We start from the raw sequence: 20,934 nt of genomic DNA, 5'->3' as shown, positions 1-20,934 counted from the left end.
ATTACTGGGAGGAGATGATGTAGACAAGTAACTCCGGACTAATTACTGGGAGTAAAATATAAAAACACAATAAATTGCTGGGCGGAATTAATCCGGATAAATTACTGGGAGGGGGTTATCCAGACAAATTACTGGGAGGAGGTAATCTTTTTTTTTTTTTTTTTTTAATTTTTATTTTTTTGCACATTTTTCAACATGAATGACATTACAAAAAACACACAATGGCATATACCCACACAATCACACAGATCAATACCATCCATCATCATCGTGAAACCTGGTGATGTCAAAATCATGATCATCATCATCAGCAGCATCATCTTCATCGTCATAAATATCATCACATCATCATCATCATCATCATCAATCATCATCACATTATCATCATTGTCACTTCATCGTCATCTGCTTGATCAATCGTCATCATCATCATCATCATCATCATCATCATCATCATCATCACATCATCATCATCATCATCAAACATTGATTATTGTCATCCTCATCATCATCATATATACACTTTCAATATTATATTTTGATTATTTACACATACACCCACACACACACTCACCATCAACCACGCATGCACACACACACATTAGGGGAGAGAGAGAGAGAGAGAGAGAGAGAGAGAGAGAGAGAGAGAGAGAGAGAGAGAGAGAGAGGGGGGGGGGGGGAGAGAGAGAGAGAGAGAGAGAGAGAGAGAGAAGGTAGAATGTTGAAGACAAGAAATGATGATATTTTTGTTGTACAATTGCAAAAACTACTTATTAGAAACTACTTATATGTGCTTCTAAAATATTCGGATAAGACAGGGGCATCAAGAGATCATGAGTAGTAAAAATTTAAAACTGAATTGTGGAATTTGAAAGACTACAGGTTAAGTAATTTCTCCCATTTTTTCCATTCGTTATCAAATTTTTGTTTTTCTTTGTCCTCTTTACCTTTTACAATATATTTCTGGATTAAATAGTTTTCTTTAATTATATTTATAAGAACATTTATATTTAGAGAGTTTTGAAAGCATCTCATTATATAAATGTACTGTTTTATGATTATGACAATTTCATTGTCAACACGATTACTGGGAAGAGAGTTCTGAAAGAGAAAGCCAAAAATAAACGATTTTTTGTTTACAGAGAAAGGGATTAATAAAGCTTCTAATAATGTTTTAAAGCACTGAAGTTAGTTTTGAACTTCCTGGCACTCCCATAGAACATGGGTAATTGTCTCAGTTTCAGTATTACAGAAAACACATAGAGGGGAGATAACTAGTCCTAGTTTGAAAAGTAAAGAATTGGTTACCAAGATGTAATGGGTTACACTGTACTGAAACCATTGCAGTTTTGCACTGTTTGTCACCTGGAATGGGATTCTATGATACCTAGTCCATGATGAGTGGTCAATATCGTCTAACAGTGAGTTCCATTTTTTGGTGCCTGTTGGAATCAATTCTGATTTATTTAAAAGATTATAAAATAATTTTGAACCTTTTTTTATCTCTGAAGAAAATCTGTAAGTTAATTGGTATGTATGGGTAAGTTATATTAAATACTTTATGCGTATCGTATGAGGAGATATATTTTTTATAGCTGAGACCAGACCATGATACTCTAGAAAATTAGTGTTTATTCTATATTTCTGAATAAATTCATCAAATGGGTAAAATGTGCCAGTTTCTGAGTTTTTCATCAAATCTTTTATGATTATTATGTTACTTTTATACCATTTTTTAAGGAATAGTGCTTTACCTCCAACAAGAATTTTACTATTATACCAAATTGGAACTTTAATTAAGTTTTCCTGAAAGGCTTTAATATTATATTTTAACTGCACTTTATACCAGGCATTTAGAACATCCTGTCAAAATTTATTTTTACACTTGTTTATACAAAGCTTTATATATTCAGTACCACTAACAGCAAGAAGATCTGTATCAATATATGACATTAGCATTGCTTGCCATTTCTCTGTTTTTTGGTAAAGTCTCCTAATCCAGGTGAGTTTTAATGCTTGTATAAGCAGTGAGGTTAACCATTTTTAATCCACCACTGGTGTAATTTTAAGTGATTACCTCCCTTTTTATCTTATCTGGCTTCCCATTCCAAAGATAATCATAGAGAACTGAGTTAAGTTTCTTGAGAAATTTATCTTCAGGGTTAGGTAAAGAGATAAAAAGATGATTAAATTGAGATATAAGAAGTGATTTAATAATACTAATTCTTCCAATAGGTGTAAATGATCTCCTATTCCATATTTTTATTAAGGATTTTAGTTTAATGAGCTTTTTATCAAAATTTAACTTTGGGATTTCATGCAGGTTCACACTAAATTCTATTCCTAACAAAACAAATCTTTCTCTACCCCACTGTAAGTTGAGTTCTGGTAAACTATCTGTGCTATATTTTTTGCTCCCAATCCATACCACTTGAGTTTTATCAACATTTATCTTTAAACCAGAAATTTTAGCAAATTCCTTAAGTTCAAGAATTGATTCTCTCAAAGATTTTTCTGATCCGTCAAGAATTAGGGATGTATCATCTGCGTACTGTGACAACAAAATAGGGATGGTTTGAACACTGATGCCTTTTATATTTTTATTGTTTCTTAATTTAGTAGCCAGAATTTCAACACAAAGAAGAAATAGGTATGGTGCGATTGGGTCCCCCTGTCGGCAACCTCTCTTAATGTCAAAAAAGGATGATAGATTCCCCCCTTGATTAATGGTTGACTGGACATTATTATGTAGTGTTTTGAACCAATTAATGATACTAATACCAAATCCATAAAGACGTAGAACTTTTTCAATGAATACCCAAGACACAGAATCAAACGCTTTTTCAAAATCAATTATAAGTAGCATGCCTGGAATATCATTCTCTTCAGTATAATGCATCAAATCATATATTATTCTTGTATTTATTCCTATATACCGACCTGAAAGAAAACCAGTTTGATCATTATCAATTAATTTATTTAAAACTTTTTTTATCCTGTTTGCAATTGAGTCTGAGGCTATTTTGTATACATTATTCAGAAGAGAAATGGGCCTCCAGTTTTTTTATATAATGCCTGGGTTTATCTGGTTTAGGGATACAAGTTATTATCCCCAGCCGCTGTGTAATAGAGAGCTGTCCAGTACGATATCCAAAATTAATTGATCGAACTACAAAATCTCCCAGTTTCCCCCAAAAGCATTTGAAAAATTCAGTTGTAAATCCGTCGGAGCCGGGACTCTTGTTGTTTTTCATAGATTTTAAAGTATTGCCTGCCTCCTTGAATGTAATTTCTCCTTTGAGATTATCTGATTCGTTTTTTGTTAGCCTAGGTATACTGTAGCTATTAAGATAGTCAGCCAGATTAGTATTTTGAATATGTGTAGTGTCTGGGAGGAGGTAATCTTGATAAACTACCGGGAGGAGGTAATCTGGACAAATTACTGGGAGGAGGTAATCTGGACAAATCACTGGGAGGAGGTAATCTTAATGAATTACTGGGAGGAGGTAATCTTGACAAATTATTGGGAGGAGGTTATCCAGACAAATTACTGGGAGGAGTTTATCCAGACAAATTACTGGGAGGAGGTAATCTGGACAAATTACTGGGAGGAGATAATCTGGACAAATTACTTGGAGGAGGTAATCTGGACAAATTACTGGAAGGAGATAATCTGGACAAATTACTTGGAGGAGGTAATCTTGATAAATTACTGGGAGGAGGTAATCTGGACAAATTACTGGGAGGAGGTAATCTTGATAAATTACCGGGAGGAGGTAATCTGGACAAATTACTGGGAAGAGGTAATCTTGATAAATTACTGGGAGGAGGTAATCTGGACAATATACTGGGAGAAGGTAATCTTGATAAATTACTGGGAGGAGGTAATCTGGACAAATTACTGGGAGGAGGTAATCTGGACAAATTACTTTGAGGAGGTAATCTGAACAAATTTATAGAAACAAATTACTGAGAGGTAGTTATAAAAACAAATTACTGAGATGTAGTTATAGAAACAAAGTACTGAGATGTAGTTATATAAACAAATTACTGTGATGAGATATTCCCGACAGCGAAGAAAATAAATAAGGACTAACAACTTGATTAAAATAACCTCGACAAGTTGTCGAAAGGAAATGATACAGAGAAATTAGTTGAAGAACATAATCTTGCCAAATTATTTGCTGGTCTGCAGCCGTTGAGAGGATTTTATTAAGAATTTATAAATATACGTTTCAAGCTGAATGATTTCATATTAAATTATATCTTTTAATAAAATTAAAGGTTTAGTGTTAAAGTGCGGAACACGCAGTTATAGAGGAGTAGCCTCCCTTAGACCACATCATAACATCAACTACTTATTTAGAATCCTCTAGCATTATACGTATGCAACATAAACAAGACACCACAACAGTACGATATATATATATATATGTGTAATTCTGGCAACAGGACAAGATAAAGGAAATAACTTCACACAACAGGACGACCCAACAATTAGACAAAGAAAAGTATTTCTCACAACAGGACACCGCAACAATATGCCACAGAAAGGTACTTCTCGCAAAAGGACACCAACACAATATGTCACAGAAAGGTACTTCTCGCAAAAGGACATCAACACAATATGTCACAGAAAGGTATTTATCGCAAAAGGACACCAACACAATATGTCACAGAAAGGTACTTCTCGCAAAAGGACATCAACACAATATGTCACAGAAAGGTACTTCTCGCAAAAGGACACCAACACAATATGTCACAGAAAGGTACTTCTCGCAAAAGGACATCAACACAATATGTCACAGAAAGGTACTTCTCGCAAAAGGACATCAACACAATATGTCACAGAAAGGTACTTCTCGCAAAAGGACATCAACACAATATGTCACAGAAAGGTACTTCTCGCAAAAGGACATCAACACAATATGTCACAGAAAGGTACTTCTCGCAAAAGGACATCAACACAATATGTCACAGAAAGGTACTTCTCGCAAAAGGACATCAACACAATATGTCACAGAAAGGTACTTCTCGCAAAAGGACATCAACACAATATGTCACAGAAAGGTACTTTTCGACACTGGACAACGTAACAATTAGACGAGAAAGGACTTCTCACAACAAGACACCAACATGAAATGAAAACGACTTCCCCCATTCGTGCACCAAAGCAATATGAAATGTGACATAGATTGGGACTTCCCCTATCCGTGCACAAAACCAATATTGTATAGATCGGACTTCCCCAAACCGTACACCAAAACAATATGACATAGATCGGGACTTCCCCAACCGTGCACCAAAACAATATGGCGTAGATCGGGACTTCCCCAAACCGTACACAAACCAATATGAAATATGACATAGATCGGGACTTCCCCGATCCGTACACCAAACCTATATTGTATAGATCGGACTTCCCCAAACAATGCACCAAAACAATATGAAATATGACATAAATCGGGACTTCCCCCATCCGTATACCAAAACAATATGACATAGATCGGAACTTCCCCAAACCGTACACCAAAACAACATGACATAGATCGGGACTTCACACAACCGTACACCAAAACAACATGACATAGATCGGGATTTTCCCCCAACCGTGTACCAAAACAATATTGAATAAATCGGACTGCCTCAATCGAACACAGAAACAATATTACAAAGATCAGAACTTCCTTCAACTGAAAAACCAAACAATGTGACATAGACGCTATAACAAAATGCCATTGATAGGGACTTCCCCCAACATCAGAACATCGAAAAGGATATCCCTAACAGGACACCAATACAATATTATATAGAAAGGGACAATCCCTAACAGGACACAAATACAATATTATATAGAAAGGGACAATCCTTAACAGGGCACCAATACAATATTATATAGAAAGGGACAATCCCTAACAGGGCACCAATACAATATTTCACGAAAGGGACAATCCCTAACAGGACACCAATACAATATTATATAGAAAGGGACAATCCCTAACAGGGCACCAATACAGTATTATATAGAAAGGGACAATCCCTAACAGTATACCAATACAATATTGCACATAAAGGGACAATTTCTAACAATCCCAATATAGTACGATATGATATCACAGAAACAATTAGTATATATCCTTGTCAATATGATATCACAGAAACAATTAGTATATATCCTTGTCAATATGATATCACAGAAACAATTAGTATATATCCTTGTCAATATGATATCACAGAAACAATTAGTATATATCCTTGTCAATATGATATCACAGAAACAATTAGTATATATCCTTGTCAATATGATATCACAGAAACAATTAGTATATATCCTTGTCAATATGATATCACAGAAACAATTAGTATATATCCTTGTCAATATGATATCACAGAAACAATTAGTATATATCCTTGTCAATATGATATCACAGAAACAATTAGTATATATCCTTGTCAATGATATCACAGAAACAATTAGTATATATCCTTGTCAATATGATATCACAGAAACAATTAGTATATATCCTTGTCAATATGATATCACAGAAACAATTAGTATATATCCTTGTCAATATGATATCACAGAAACAATTAGTATATATCCTTGTCAATATGATATCACAGAAACAATTAGTATATATCCTTGTCAATATGATATCACAGAAACAATTAGTATATATCCTTGTCAATATGATATCACAGAAACAATTAGTATATATCCTTGTCAATATGATATCACAGAAACAATTAGTATATATCCTTGTCAATATGATATCACAGAAACAATTAGTATATATCCTTGTCAATATGATATCACAGAAACAATTAGTATATATCCTTGTCAATATGATATCACAGAAACAATTAGTATATATCCTTGTCAATATGATATCACAGAAACAATTAGTATATATCCTTGTCAATATGATATCACAGAAACAATTAGTATATATCCTTGTCAATATGATATCACAGAAACAATTAGTATATATCCTTGTCAATATGATATCACAGAAACAATTAGTATATATCCTTGTCAATATGATATCACAGAAACAATTAGTATATATCCTTGTCAATATGATATCACAGAAACAATTAGTATATATCCTTGTCAATATGATATCACAGAAACAATTAGTATATATCCTTGTCAATATGATATCACAGAAACAATTAGTATATATCCTTGTCAATATGATATCACAGAAACAATTAGTATATATCCTTGTCAATATGATATCACAGAAACAATTAGTATATATCCTTGTCAATATGATATCACAGAAACAATTAGTATATATCCTTGTCAATATGATATCACAGAAACAATTAGTATATATCCTTGTCAATATGATATCACAGAAACAATTAGTATATATCCTTGTCAATATGATATCACAGAAACAATTAGTATATATCCTTGTCAATATGATAGCATAAAAATAGTTTATAGATTTGTTAATATGATTAAAGAGTAACGTATGTATATATCATTTGATAATAAAATATCATAAAATCTGTTATTTATCTGATTTTTAGCTCAACTGGTCGGAAAGCGGTAGGTCTGAGCCTCCTGGGGTGAAAGGGGCGAGTCCAATAAGGGCAACAGAGCCATAAAAAGTATACTCCTCCTGTAGGAACTTTTAAATTTTGTCCAAAATTGGTCTGAGTTATGTTTGGGTAAAGGGAAATCAATTTTGTATAAATGGTGCCCTCCAAGGGCAGGAGGAGAGGGGTATAGTATGAGGAATGGACTATATCATTGAAACAGTTGAGATACCCACCTCTTAACAATATAAAGCAATGATTAGCATCAAGAGATAAATACCATCCTGATGTAAGAATTGTACCTGGGGCGTGGCCCCACCCGCCGGTCTTAATTTTTATTTATTTCTTTGAAACGGTTGATATCCCAATCTCATATCCATATAAAGCAATGTTTAGCATCCATCAACAGATGAACACAATGGTTATGTACAAGCAATGGAGTAGAGGGTGGGGGTAGGGCGGAGGGATAAAAAATGTACAGGGTAGGGGGTAGAGGGTATTATCAACAGGTGCATATGTAACCATCCAATTATGCTGTCTGTAACGACAATACGCTGTAAAAATATGTAAGAAAGTATTTGAAGAACCTCTTGGGTAGCTTGCATAATTTATAACATATTTGAAGCGCAAGTTTGTGAACAGACACAAAGGTTAATATACTGAGCTCATGGCATAGTAAATTTGGTTGTAAGCTTGTGGCAAATACAACTTCCATTGACATAGAACGTAGTGTTTTCCCGGATTGTCATATAGACCTTTACCTGTTCTTAGGAGACACTCTGTTATCCGGACGTTGATATCATATTTCCTGTTCCATTCAGAAACAAAAACCAGTATAGAGTCATACCAGAAACTGGAAAACAAGACAGAACGACAGTTAGTAAGTAAAAAAGAAAGAAATTTAAGACACAACATGTTTATGAAACACTATGTTCCCGGTTGGGGAAAAAAGTAGTTGGGTATTAAATCAATACCGTGTAAATAATGTGCTTACTGCTGCACACTTTGTGAAACACTTGTCTTCATTGTGATTATGATAATTTTCTTTCAAATATAGGTCAAAGGTCACGGTCAATGTGACTTCGTGACAAATTTTGGTACCACCAGAAAGGTCACAAGGAATACAAAAGCCAAGAATGAAAGCCCTACTTCTTTGGTGTAATGGGCAATGTAAAAGTTGGCAACAGAAAGCACAAAAACAATATGCTCCCGATCTTTTGATACATGGGCTTAGAAACAAAATACTACACCACAGAAACAATATAGAACTTTGATCGAAGACACAAACACAAATCAGGTCAACAGATAATCTGTTTATATAATCAAATAACAAGCTGACAACTAAGAACCAGAAAACAAATATATGACAAACAAAAATCTGACAAAAAAAATTACAATATAAACAATAAAATGACAAATATTTATAAAATAAACAATTATCTGACTTTAATTTATAAAATAAACAATTATCTGACTTTAATTTATAAAATAAACAATTAATCTGACTTTAATTTATAAAATAAACAATTATCTGACTAATATTTATAAAATAAACAATTATCTGACTTTAATTTATAAAATAAACAATAAACTGTCAAATATTTATAAAATAAACAATTATCTGACAAATATTTATAAAATAAACAATAAAATGACAAATATTTATAAAATAAACAATAAACTGACAAATATTTATAAAATAAACAATAAAATGACAAATATTTATAAAATAAACAATAAACTGACAAATATTTATAAAATAAACAATTATCTGACTTTAATTTATAAAATAAACAATTATCTGACTATTAATTTATAAAATAAACAATAAACTGACAAATATTTATAAAATAAACAATAAACTGACAAATATTTATAAAATAAACAATTATCTGACAAATATTTATAAAATAAACAATTATCTGACAAATATTTATAAAATAAACAATAAACTGACAAATATTTATAAAATAAACAATTATCTGACAAATATCTATAAAATAAACAATTATCTGACAAATATTTATAAAATAAACAATAAAGTGACAAATATCTATAAAATAAACAATAAACTGACAAATATTTATAAAATAAACAATAAACTGACAAATATTTATAAAATAAGCAATTATCTGACTTTAATTTATAAAATTAACAATTATCTGACAAATATCTATAAAATAAACAATAAACTGACAAATATTTATAAACTAAACAATAAACTGACAAATATCTATAAAATAAACAATTATCTGACTATTATAAAATTTATAAAATTAAAAATAAACAATTATCTGACAAATATTTATAAAATAAACAATAAACTGACAAATATTTATAAAATAAACAATAAACTGACAAATATTTATAAAATAATTTTCAGATTAACAATAATCTGACAATTTTCGGACAATCAAAAATCGGGTACTTTCTCAGACATGCAGTAATCAGATAAACAGTAATTAAATAAACAATTGACATGCGCACAGAAAATGACATTCGGGAAGAGAAGCGATAATGGGGGTTGACATTCAGAAAAGATAAATGTCGGGCAAACAATACACAGGACACAACAGTAAGAGATGGTACTCACGCACGAGAAGAACAGTGTTGAGTTCATTAAAAGGATCCTTGCCGTCATCTAAATCGAAAGGGTTGACATTGTTCTGTACAGATTGTCCAGCATACAAACTAGCCCGAGGGACATTGGATGTAAGGAAGGGATTCTGCTGAGCAATGACAAATGCTAGCAGTGCGGGAATCACTATAGCGAAAGTGAGTTTATGCATGTTGACTGGCTAGAAATAATTCAGTGACGAATACAAAAACCCAACTTTCCCGAACTTCTGACAAGAGTGTAACTGCTGCACTGGTATATTTGAAAGCTTTGACATGGAAGATGTCCGCAAAACTTACCAGTTTCGGCCAGCGATATATTAGATCACAATCCAGGAAGTCCGGCTTGGACACGTGTCTTATTTACCTCGGGGCTCGTGCAAAGACCTTTGATAAAGTAATTTCCTCTGGCTATCCGGAACCTTGACGAATTACCTCGCGCATATACATCATAACACCCCATCAGTAGGTGAAATGAAGCAATGTTTTTTATCTTTCAATTTTGCGTTTCATTTGATTTTTTGGACGAATTCTGGAGAAGAAGAAAATGTTGGAAATTCTATCAAATCAATCTCCTTATATTTCATAAGCCATCTATCCTTGTACCTACATCTTTTGAAGCATTGTGTGTATTGTCAGACATTTTCGAAAAGTTTAAAACTAAATGTTATTGTTTATAAGAATTCTGTCCAGGAAATACTTTTTTTAAAAAAAGCGTGAGAGCGTTATCTTAAATACCTATTGTTGATGATATGAAAACCAAATTTCCTTCCATAAACACAAAAAAACCTTACTAAGTTAGATTTCTTCAGTAATTGAATGAAATTCTGTAAATATATTATTATTAATAGATGTTGCCGGGAACCATTCATTTCCATTCTCCGAATGTATGAACCAAACATTATACTCATACGTTCAACACCTGTAATATAAAGGTGTTCGGCAATAACGGGTAATCTTCCTCCTCGTATTACACACAAGTGAGGGACATTCTTCCTCCTCGTATTACACACAAGTTGGGGACATTTTTCCTCCTCGTACTACACAAGTGAGGGACAATCTTCCTCCTCGCATTACACACATGTTAGGGACATTCTTCCTCCTCATACTACACACAAGTAGGTGAAATGAATTACACACAAGTTTTTTACATTCTTTTGCGTTTCACACAAGTTTTTTGGACATTCTTCCTCCTCGGAGAAGAACTCACAATGTTGGAAATTCTATCAAATCAATCTCCTTATATTTCACAAGTTAGGGACATTCTTCCTCGTACATTACACACAAGTTTTGAAGCATTGTGTGTATTGTCATTACACAAAGTTTAGGGACATGTTATTGTTTACACACAAGTTCATTCTTCCTCCTCGTACTACTCACAAGTGAGGGACATTTTTCCTCCTCATACTACACACAAGTGAGGGACATTCTTCCTCCTCGTTGTTGATGATATACTACACACAAGTTTCTTCCTACACACAAGTCCATTACACACAAAAAAAACATTACACAAATGAGGGACATTAGATTTCCTCGTAATTGACACACAAGTGAAATTCTGTAAATATATTATTATTACACACAGTAGGGACATTCTTCCTCACACAAGTCGAATGTACACACAAGGGACATTATACTACACACAAGTTCATTCTTCCTCCTAATATAAAGGTGTACACACAAGTTAGGGACATTCTTCCTCCTCGTATTACACACAAGTGAGGGACATTCTTCCTCCTCGTACTACACACAAGTGAGGGACATTCTTCCTCCTCGTATTACACACAAGTGAGGGACATTCTTCCTCCTCGTATTACACACAAGTGAGGGACAATCTTCCTCCTCGTATTACACACAAGTTAGGGACATTCTTCCTCCTCGCATTACACACAAGTTAGGGACATTCTTCCTCCTCGCATTACACACAAGTGAGGGACATTCTTCCTCCTCGTACTACACACAAGTTAGGGACATTCTTCCTCCTCGTACTACTCACAAGTGAGGGACATTTTTCCTCCTCATACTACACACAAGTGAGGGACATTCTTCCTCCTCGCATTACACACAAGTGAGGGACATTCTTCCTCCTCGTACTACACACAAGTTAGGGACATTCTTCCTCCTCATACTACACACAAGTGAGGGACATTCTTCCTCCTCGCAATACACACAAGTTAGGGACATTCTTCCTCCTCGTACTACACACAAGTGAGGGACATTCTTCCTCCTCGTACTACACACAAGTTAGGGACATTCTTCCTCCTCGCATTACACACAAGTGAGGGACATTCTTCCTCCTCGTACTACACACAAGTGAGGGACATTCTTCCTCCTCATACTACACACAAGTGAGGGACATTCTTCCTCCTCGTATTACACACAAGTGAGGGACATTCTTCCTCCTCGTACTACACACAAGTGAGGGACATTCTTCCTCCTCGTACTACACACAAGTTAGGGACATTCTTCCTCCTCGTACTACACACAAGTTAGGGACATTCTTCCTCCTCATACTACACACAAGTTAGGGACATTCTTCCTCCTCGTATTACACACAAGTGAGGGACAATCTTCCTCCTCGTATTACACACAAGTGAGGGACATTCTTCCTCCTCGTACTACACACAAGTTAGGGACATTCTTCCTTCTCATACTACACACAAGTAAGGGACATTCTTCCTCCTCGTACTACACACAAGTTAGGGACATTCTTCCTCCTCGCATTACACACAAGTTAGGGACATTCTTCCTCCTCGTACTACACACAAGTTAGGGACATTCTTCCTCCTCGTACTACACACAAGTTAGGGACATTCTTCCTCCTCGTACTACACACAAGTTAGGGACATTCTTCCTCCTCGTACTACACACAAGTGAGGGACATTCTTCCTCCTCGTACTACACACAAGTTAGGGACATTCTTCCTCCTCATACTACACACAAGTGAGGGACATTCTTCCTCCTCGCATTACACACAAGTGAGGGACATTCTTCCTCCTCGTACTACACACAAGTTAGGGACATTCTTCCTCCTCGTACTTCACACAAGTTAGGGACATTCTTCCTCCTCGATTCTTCCTCCTCGAACTACTCACAAGTGAGGGACATTCTTCCTCCTCGCATTACACACAAGTTAGGGACATTCTTCCTCCTCGTACTACACACAAGTGAGGGACATTCTTCCTCCTCGTACTACTCACAAGTTAGGGACATTCTTCCTCCTCGCATTACACACAAGTTAGGGACATTCTTCCTCCTCGTACTACACACAAGTTAGGGACATTCTTCCTCCTCGTACTACTCACAAGTTAGGGACATACATCATTTTTTCCAGCAATGATACCAAATCATAATTCTTACAACAATGATAGAAAATGATAGTTAATACAGTAATGATAGAAAGTCATAGTTAATACAGTTAACAGTGGAAAATGCTAAATGGTCTAGGAACAGTTTGGGATTGATTTCATAATGGGATAATTAGAGAATTCAATGAGTCAGAAGCAGTGCACTCTTTAAATTTTATTAAGTATTACTCTATAGTAAACAAGATAGACAAAAACTGGAAGCAAGCATACAGAAATGAGATAGAACAGAATAGAGTTATAATACCAACTAGACAGGAAGATATTCTATCAGTTATGTTAAGCAGAACTGACTGGAAGTCTATTTACTGGAAATTGGTTCAACAAGTTGCAATAAAACCTGTAAGAAGTCAAGAGAAATGGAAATCGGTAATAGAAATAGATGATGATTTTAACTGGCATGATGTATACATTAATACATTTAAATATACAATGGAAACAAAATTACAATCATTCCAATATAAAATTAACCATAGGATTCTGCCTACAAATGATTTGTTAGTAAAAATGAAACTAGTTTCAAATAGGTTTTGTACATTCTGTAATCGGGAAACAGAAACTTTAGAACATATCTTTGTCCACTGCTTATGTACGGAGATTACTGGAAGAGTTTAATTTATGGTATACTGAATGTGATGGCAGACATCCATATTACAATTTTACAGATGCAGATATTCTTCTGGGTGGTCCAAGGTATGGGCAATTATTAAACCTATTTTGATTTTAATGAAATATCACATATATTGCTCACGCTTGAAAGATTCCATTCCAAATTTTAGAACATGTAGAATGATTTTTGCAAAAACCATGATGCTAGAAAAGTACATATGGGAGAAAAATAGATCATTACTACTCTTCCAGAATAAATGGGGTGATTTTGAACAATATTTGAATAACATAGACCCTTAGGAAAATAAAGGAATACTAATTCCTGGCAAAAAAGTTCTTTCCCTTTTGAAGTAATTTATGTATAATGTCTGTGGCTGCATGGATGGGTATCCGGTGTCCGATTGGCCTGTTTGGGAGGGGCTCTCCTTTGAGTGATGATGTTTTTACAAAATACAAAATCATAGTGTATACAAGATTGATGTAAACCATTTAGGAATATATTCTTGTTCTACTCTCTGTAATGAATTATACTAAAAGCAACAATCAGGTAACACTGATACCGTAACCTTATTACATTGCTGTCACATTTATATTGTGTATATTGATGTCACACTGATACTGTGTACCCTGATGTCACACTGATACTGTATACCCTGATGTCACACTGATACTGTGTACCCTGATGTCACACTGATACTGTGTACCCTGATGTCACACTGATACTGTATACCCTGATGTCACACTGATACTGTGTACCCTGATGTCACACTGATACTGTGTACCCTGATGTCACACTGATACTGTGTACCCTGATGTCACACTGATACTGTATACCCTGATGTCACACTGATACTGTGTACCCTGATGTCACATTGATACTGTGTACCCTGATGTCACACTGATACTGTGTACCCTGATGTAACACTGATACTGTGTATCCTGATGTCACATTCATACTGTGTACCCTGATGTCACACTGATACTGTGTACCCTGATGTCACACTGATACTGTGTACCCTGATGTCACACTGATACTGTGTACCCTGATGTCACACTGACACTGTGTACCCTGATGTCACACTGATTCTGTATACCCTGATGTCACACTGATACTGTGTACCCTGATGTCACACTGACACTGTGTACCCTGATGTCACACTGATTCTGTATACACTGATGTCACACTGATACTGTATACCCTGATGTCACACCGATACTGTGTACTCATATGTCACACTGATACTGTGTACCCTGATGTGACATTGATACTGTGTACCCTGATGTCACACTGATACTGTGTACCCTGATGTCACACTGATACTGTGTACCCTGATGTCACACTGATACTGTGTACCCTGATGTCACACTGATACTGTGTACCCTGATGTCACACTGATACTGTGTACCCTGATGTCACACTGAACTGTGTACTGATGTACACTGATGTGACATGTGTGCCCTGATGTCACACTGATACTGTGTACCCTGATGTCACACTGATACTGTGTACCCTGATGTCACACTGATACTGTATACCCTGATGTCACACTGATACTGTGTACCCTGATGTCACACTGATACTGTGTACCCTGATGTCACACTGATACTGTGTACCCTGATGTGACATTGATACTGTGTTCTGATGTCACACTGATACCATGTACCCTGATGTCACACTGATACTGTGTACCCTGATGTCACACTGATACTGTGTACCCTGATGTCACACTGATACTGTGTACCCTGATGTCACACTGATACTGTATACCCTGATGTCACACTGATACTGTGTACCCTGATGTCACACTGATACTGTGTACCCTGATGTCACACTGATACTGTGTACCCTGATGTCACACTGAAACCGTTTACCCTGATGTCACACTGATACTGTGTACCCTGATGTCACACTGACACTGTGTACCCTGATGTCACACTGATTCTGTATACACTGATGTCACACTGATACTGTGTACCCTGATGTCACACTGACACTGATGTCACACTGATACTGTATACCCTGATGTCACACTGATACTGTGTACCCTGATGTCACACTGATACTGTGTACCCTGATGTCACACTGATACTGTGTACCCTGATGTGACATTGATACTGTGTACCCTGATGTCACACTGATACTGTGTACCCTGATGTCACACTGATACTGTATACCCTGATGTCACACTGATACTGTGTACCCTGATGTCACACTGATACTGTGTACCCTGATGTGACATTGATACTGTGTACCCTGATGTCACACTGATACTGTGTACCCTGATGTCACACTGATACTGTGTACCCTGATGTCACACTGATACTGTGTACCCTGATGTCACACTGATACTGTGTACCCTGATGTCACACTGATACTGTGTACCCTGATGTCACACTGATACTGTGTACCCTGATGTCACACTGATTCTGTATACACTGATGTCACACTGATTCTGTATACCCTGATGTCACTCTGATACTGTGTACCCTGATGTCACACTGGTACTGTGTACCCTGATGTGACATTGATACTGTGTACCCTGATGTCACACTGATACTGTGTACTCATATGTCACACTAATACTGTGTACCCTGATGTGACATTGATACTGTGTACCCTGATGTCACACTGATACCGTTTACCCTGATGTCACACTGATACTGTGTACCCTGATATCACACTGATACTGTGTACTCATATGTCACACTGATACTGTGTACTCAAATGTCACACTAATACTGTATACATTGATGTCACACTGATACTGTGTACTCATATGTCACACTGATACTGTGTACCCTGATGTCACACTGATTCTATATACACTGATGTCACACTGATTCTGTGTACCCTGATGTCACACTGATACTGTGTACCCTGATGTCACACTGATACAGTGTACTCATATGTCACACTGATACTGTGTACTCATATGTCACACTGATACTGTATACCCTGATGTGACACTGATACTGTGTACCCTGATACTGTCACACTGATACTGTCACACACTGATACTGTGTACCCTGATGTCACACTGATACTGTGTACTCACATGTCACACTGATACTGTCCCTGATGTGACATTGATACTATGTACTCTGATGTCACCCTGATACCGTGTACCCTAATGTCACACTGATACTGTGTATCCTGATGTCACTCTGATACTGTGTACTATGATGTCACACTGACAATGTGTACCCTGATGTCACACTGATTCTGTATACCCTGATGTCACACTGATACTGTGTACCCTGATGTCACACTGATACTGTGTACCCTGATGTCACACTGATACTGTGTACCCTGATGTCACACTGATACTGTGTACATTGATGTCACACTGGTTCTGTATACCCTGATGTCACACTGATTCTGTATACCCTGATGTCACACTGATACTGTGTACACTGATACTGTGTACCCTGATACTGTGTACCCTGATGTCACACTGATACTGTGTACTCATATGTCACACTGATACTGTCCCTGATGTGACATTGATACTGTGTACTCTGATGTCACCCTGATACCGTGTACCCTAATGTCACACTGATACTGTGTATCCTGATGTCACACTGATTCTGTATATCCCTGATGTCACACTGATACTGTGTACCCTGATGTCACACTGATACTGTGTACTCATATGTCACACTGATACTGTATACCCTGATGTCACACTGATACTGTGTACCCTGATGTCACACTGATACTGTGTACCCTGATGTGACATTGATACTGTGTACCCTGATGTCACACTGATACCGTTTACCCTAATGTCACACTGACACTGTGTACCCTGATGTCACACTGATACTGTGTACCCTGATGTCACACTGATACTGTGTACTCATATGTCACACTGATACTGTGTACTCATATGTCACACTGATACTGTATACATTGATGTCACACTGATACTGTGTACTCATATGTCACACTGATACTGTGTACCCTGATATGACATTGATACTGCGTACTCTGATGTCACACTGATACCATGTACCCTGATGTCACACTGATACTGTGTACCCTGATGTCACACTGATACTGTGTACCCTTATGTCACACTGATACTGTATACCCTGATGTCACACTGATATATAATAAGACGTAATCGAAATTGAAAAATGTAATAAATCGTATATGTCCCCACTCCAAAACTATTTGGTCGTTGAGGGCGATGAAACTGACCACTTTCTAACCACATCCTTATCACTGGATAAAATTAGTTTACCTTGGTAATGTACAATGGTTCTCTGCACTCACAACTCACAATGATTCCGGGGAGTGCTTCCGGATTTGACCAGACCATAAGTTTCACTTGAAAGGGAGATAAGTGTGTATAAAATGCAAGAAGTATTCCTTGACAAACCTTTTGGGATGGTCAGGGGCGTAGATTCCATAGAAAGAAAAAGCCTGGGCTCACACATAAAAAATCCGTGCATAGAGTATGTCGGACAAAATTACAAAACTAAGAATGAAAAAAAAAAAAATCAAATATTTTTGATTAATAGAAAAATATAAATAGAAAATTGTTGAATAACTAGGCCTAGTGCATTGCTTTCCGGAATTTTATACACGTCATACTATTCTACTTCTACCTATCATTTCAACGTTTCCGATTATAATGTTGTTCAAGTGTAAAATTACAGACGTCGATCGACAAGTTTTTTCAAAGAAAATAAAGTCTTTTATTTAGTCAGGAGTTGAAGTTTGTTGTTAAATAAATAAACAAAAACTGTCTTAGGAAACGTTTCAAAACATCTTTGTAATCATGAAATTCATTTTCCGTCGAAACGCGCTTCATCCCCCCTGATCCCCCACCAGGGCCCTGCCCTGGCGTGGGCGGCCCCCAGACCCCCGCCTGGGCTTACACATTTCTGCTGGGCTAGCTTCGCCCCTGATGGTCTAATTCTAACCGGACGTAAGACTATGAGTCCTTGACGTTTGTCAAACCTGTAACTGATAATATTTATCTCGACTGCCATGGTATCCACCATATGTTAGTGGAATGAAAAACAGGTAATAAGATATATATTTTTACCAATAGACCGCCATTTCAGTGCCTATGTTTAGAACACGTGTCATTATTTATTAGAATTGAGCAGCAGCAGGGCAAGGGCGTTGGAAGGAGGGGGGAGTTTCACTGATTTAATAAACAAAATGACCAAGTCTTGATACCCCCTCCGTAGGCTGTCAAGGTTAAGGCATGACATGACTGAATCTAGCAGCTGAAACATGTTGGACGCTGTAGTGTGCCATAGAAACCCATACCTTATCAACTTTATTCGAAATTCTGCACTTGATCCTTTCCTTTCGCTGACGTTGGTTATTTACACGGCTAATTCCCACGTACCTTAGTAATAGAATACAGATATTAGGTTTCTCAACTTCTGACCGAACTTTAAATTTTCCGATAGTGGAGCTTTCGAGTAATAATACAACTTGTACACAATTAGAGGCAAAGGCATTCTGCAAAAGCCGGCTCTACACTCGAAGGTCTCGACACGTAGACTCGTAAACGTTCACAAAGACATGAATGGTAACGCCGTTATTGGTTGTTTGGTATATGTAGTCTGCAACAAAGATAAGAAATGTTCTGTTGATAATCGGACTTGTGTAGTAAATGTAACGACATTTAGAATATGTAGTTAAAACTGTATTTACTTCTGTTACAAATGCCAGGTTCGGCACACATTTCCCTTTAAAACATCCAGTTTGATAAAAAAAAAAAAAAAAAACTGAAGGGAACATGTCATTTACTACCTGCACTGTCCATACATACACAGTGACTCGGTGTGAGTAACATGGTAAAATAAAAACGTCCGGTTGTCCGGACATATGAAAATTCGTCGTCTCTGACACAAATGGCACACCAGAAACAAACTAAAAAAGACGTTTCTATTAATTCTAGGTACATGTTCATGTTTCAAAAGGCTACCGTACCAAAACGATGATCTTCAATTTGAATGACTGATGAAAAGATTCAGCGTACAAAATAATAACGAAATTTATGCGACGATTAAACAGTCAAAAAGGTACTTTGGTCTTGAAATATTCACATGTGTTTGGTATCGCCAATCAGAAACATAATGACGTCGGTACACTGACAAAATAGCTGTTACAGTTTACAAATGATACTGTCGACAATCAAGTTACCATTAGTATTAAACTCGCTATATGTTATTTGTCTTCAAAGACCTGTCCTTTAAAACGGTCATAAATGCCAACGTTCATCCTTCAAAATTGGCGTGTGAAAAAAAAAGAGAAAACGAAAAATTATCAGATCTATGCTCTTTTATTTATGTTTTATCTTATTTGTGCAATTTAAATTCATGTGTGTGTATAGTCGCGCCAGAGATCGGATACCAGTCTATCTATATATATATCCCGGATTTTACTTACATTTGCAAGTCACACTCCGAGGAAAGTCTACCGGTACATATCGGCCACTATCTAAATGAGGGATTGTTCAGACTTTATACTTAATTTGTACGAACTTTATATAAACTTTATACACACTTTGTATATACTTTACACATACTTTGAATATAATTGATAAATACTTTGTAGATACTTTATACACACTATGTATATACTTTACACATACTTTGAATATAATTGATAAATACTTTGTAGATACTTTATACACAATATGTATATACTTTACACATACTTTGTATATAATTGATAAATACTTTGTAGATACTTTATACACACTATGTATATACTTTACACATACTTTGTATATAATTGGTAAATACTTTGTAGATACTTTATACA

At 36.0% G+C, this 20,934-nt stretch overlaps 1 protein-coding gene across 1 annotated transcript; it reads left to right on the top strand.

Moving 5' to 3' along the window:
• Positions 1–1,397: 1,397 nt before the first annotated feature.
• Positions 1,398–3,934, top strand: LOC132561472 (RTX-III toxin determinant A from serotype 8-like). Its single transcript, XM_060226178.1, has 2 exons — positions 1,398–1,421; positions 3,386–3,934. Exons 1-2 carry the CDS (start codon positions 1,398–1,400, stop codon positions 3,932–3,934), a joined length of 573 nt encoding a protein of 190 aa, XP_060082161.1.
• Positions 3,935–20,934: the final 17,000 nt, after the last annotated feature.

This window comes from Ylistrum balloti, unplaced genomic scaffold (assembly GCF_031769215.1).
Source record: "Ylistrum balloti isolate Yb309-2 unplaced genomic scaffold, AGI_CSIRO_Ybal_v1 Utg371212, whole genome shotgun sequence".
NCBI classification, from domain to species: Eukaryota; Metazoa; Mollusca; class Bivalvia; order Pectinida; family Pectinidae; genus Ylistrum; species Ylistrum balloti.
The sequence above is the reverse complement of the archived record's forward strand: the minus strand, read 5'-3'. Positions and strand labels throughout refer to the sequence as shown.

What these genes read in the sequence shown, in the direction of transcription:
- LOC132561472 (XM_060226178.1), top strand. Translation starts at nt 1,398, where the DNA reads ATGAGTGGTCAATATCGTCTAACA. An exon ending in GTGGTCAATATCGTCTAACA is followed by an intron (nt 1,422 to 3,385) that starts GTGAGTTCCATT and finishes GAATATGTGTAG; the next exon opens with TGTCTGGGAGGAGGTAATCT.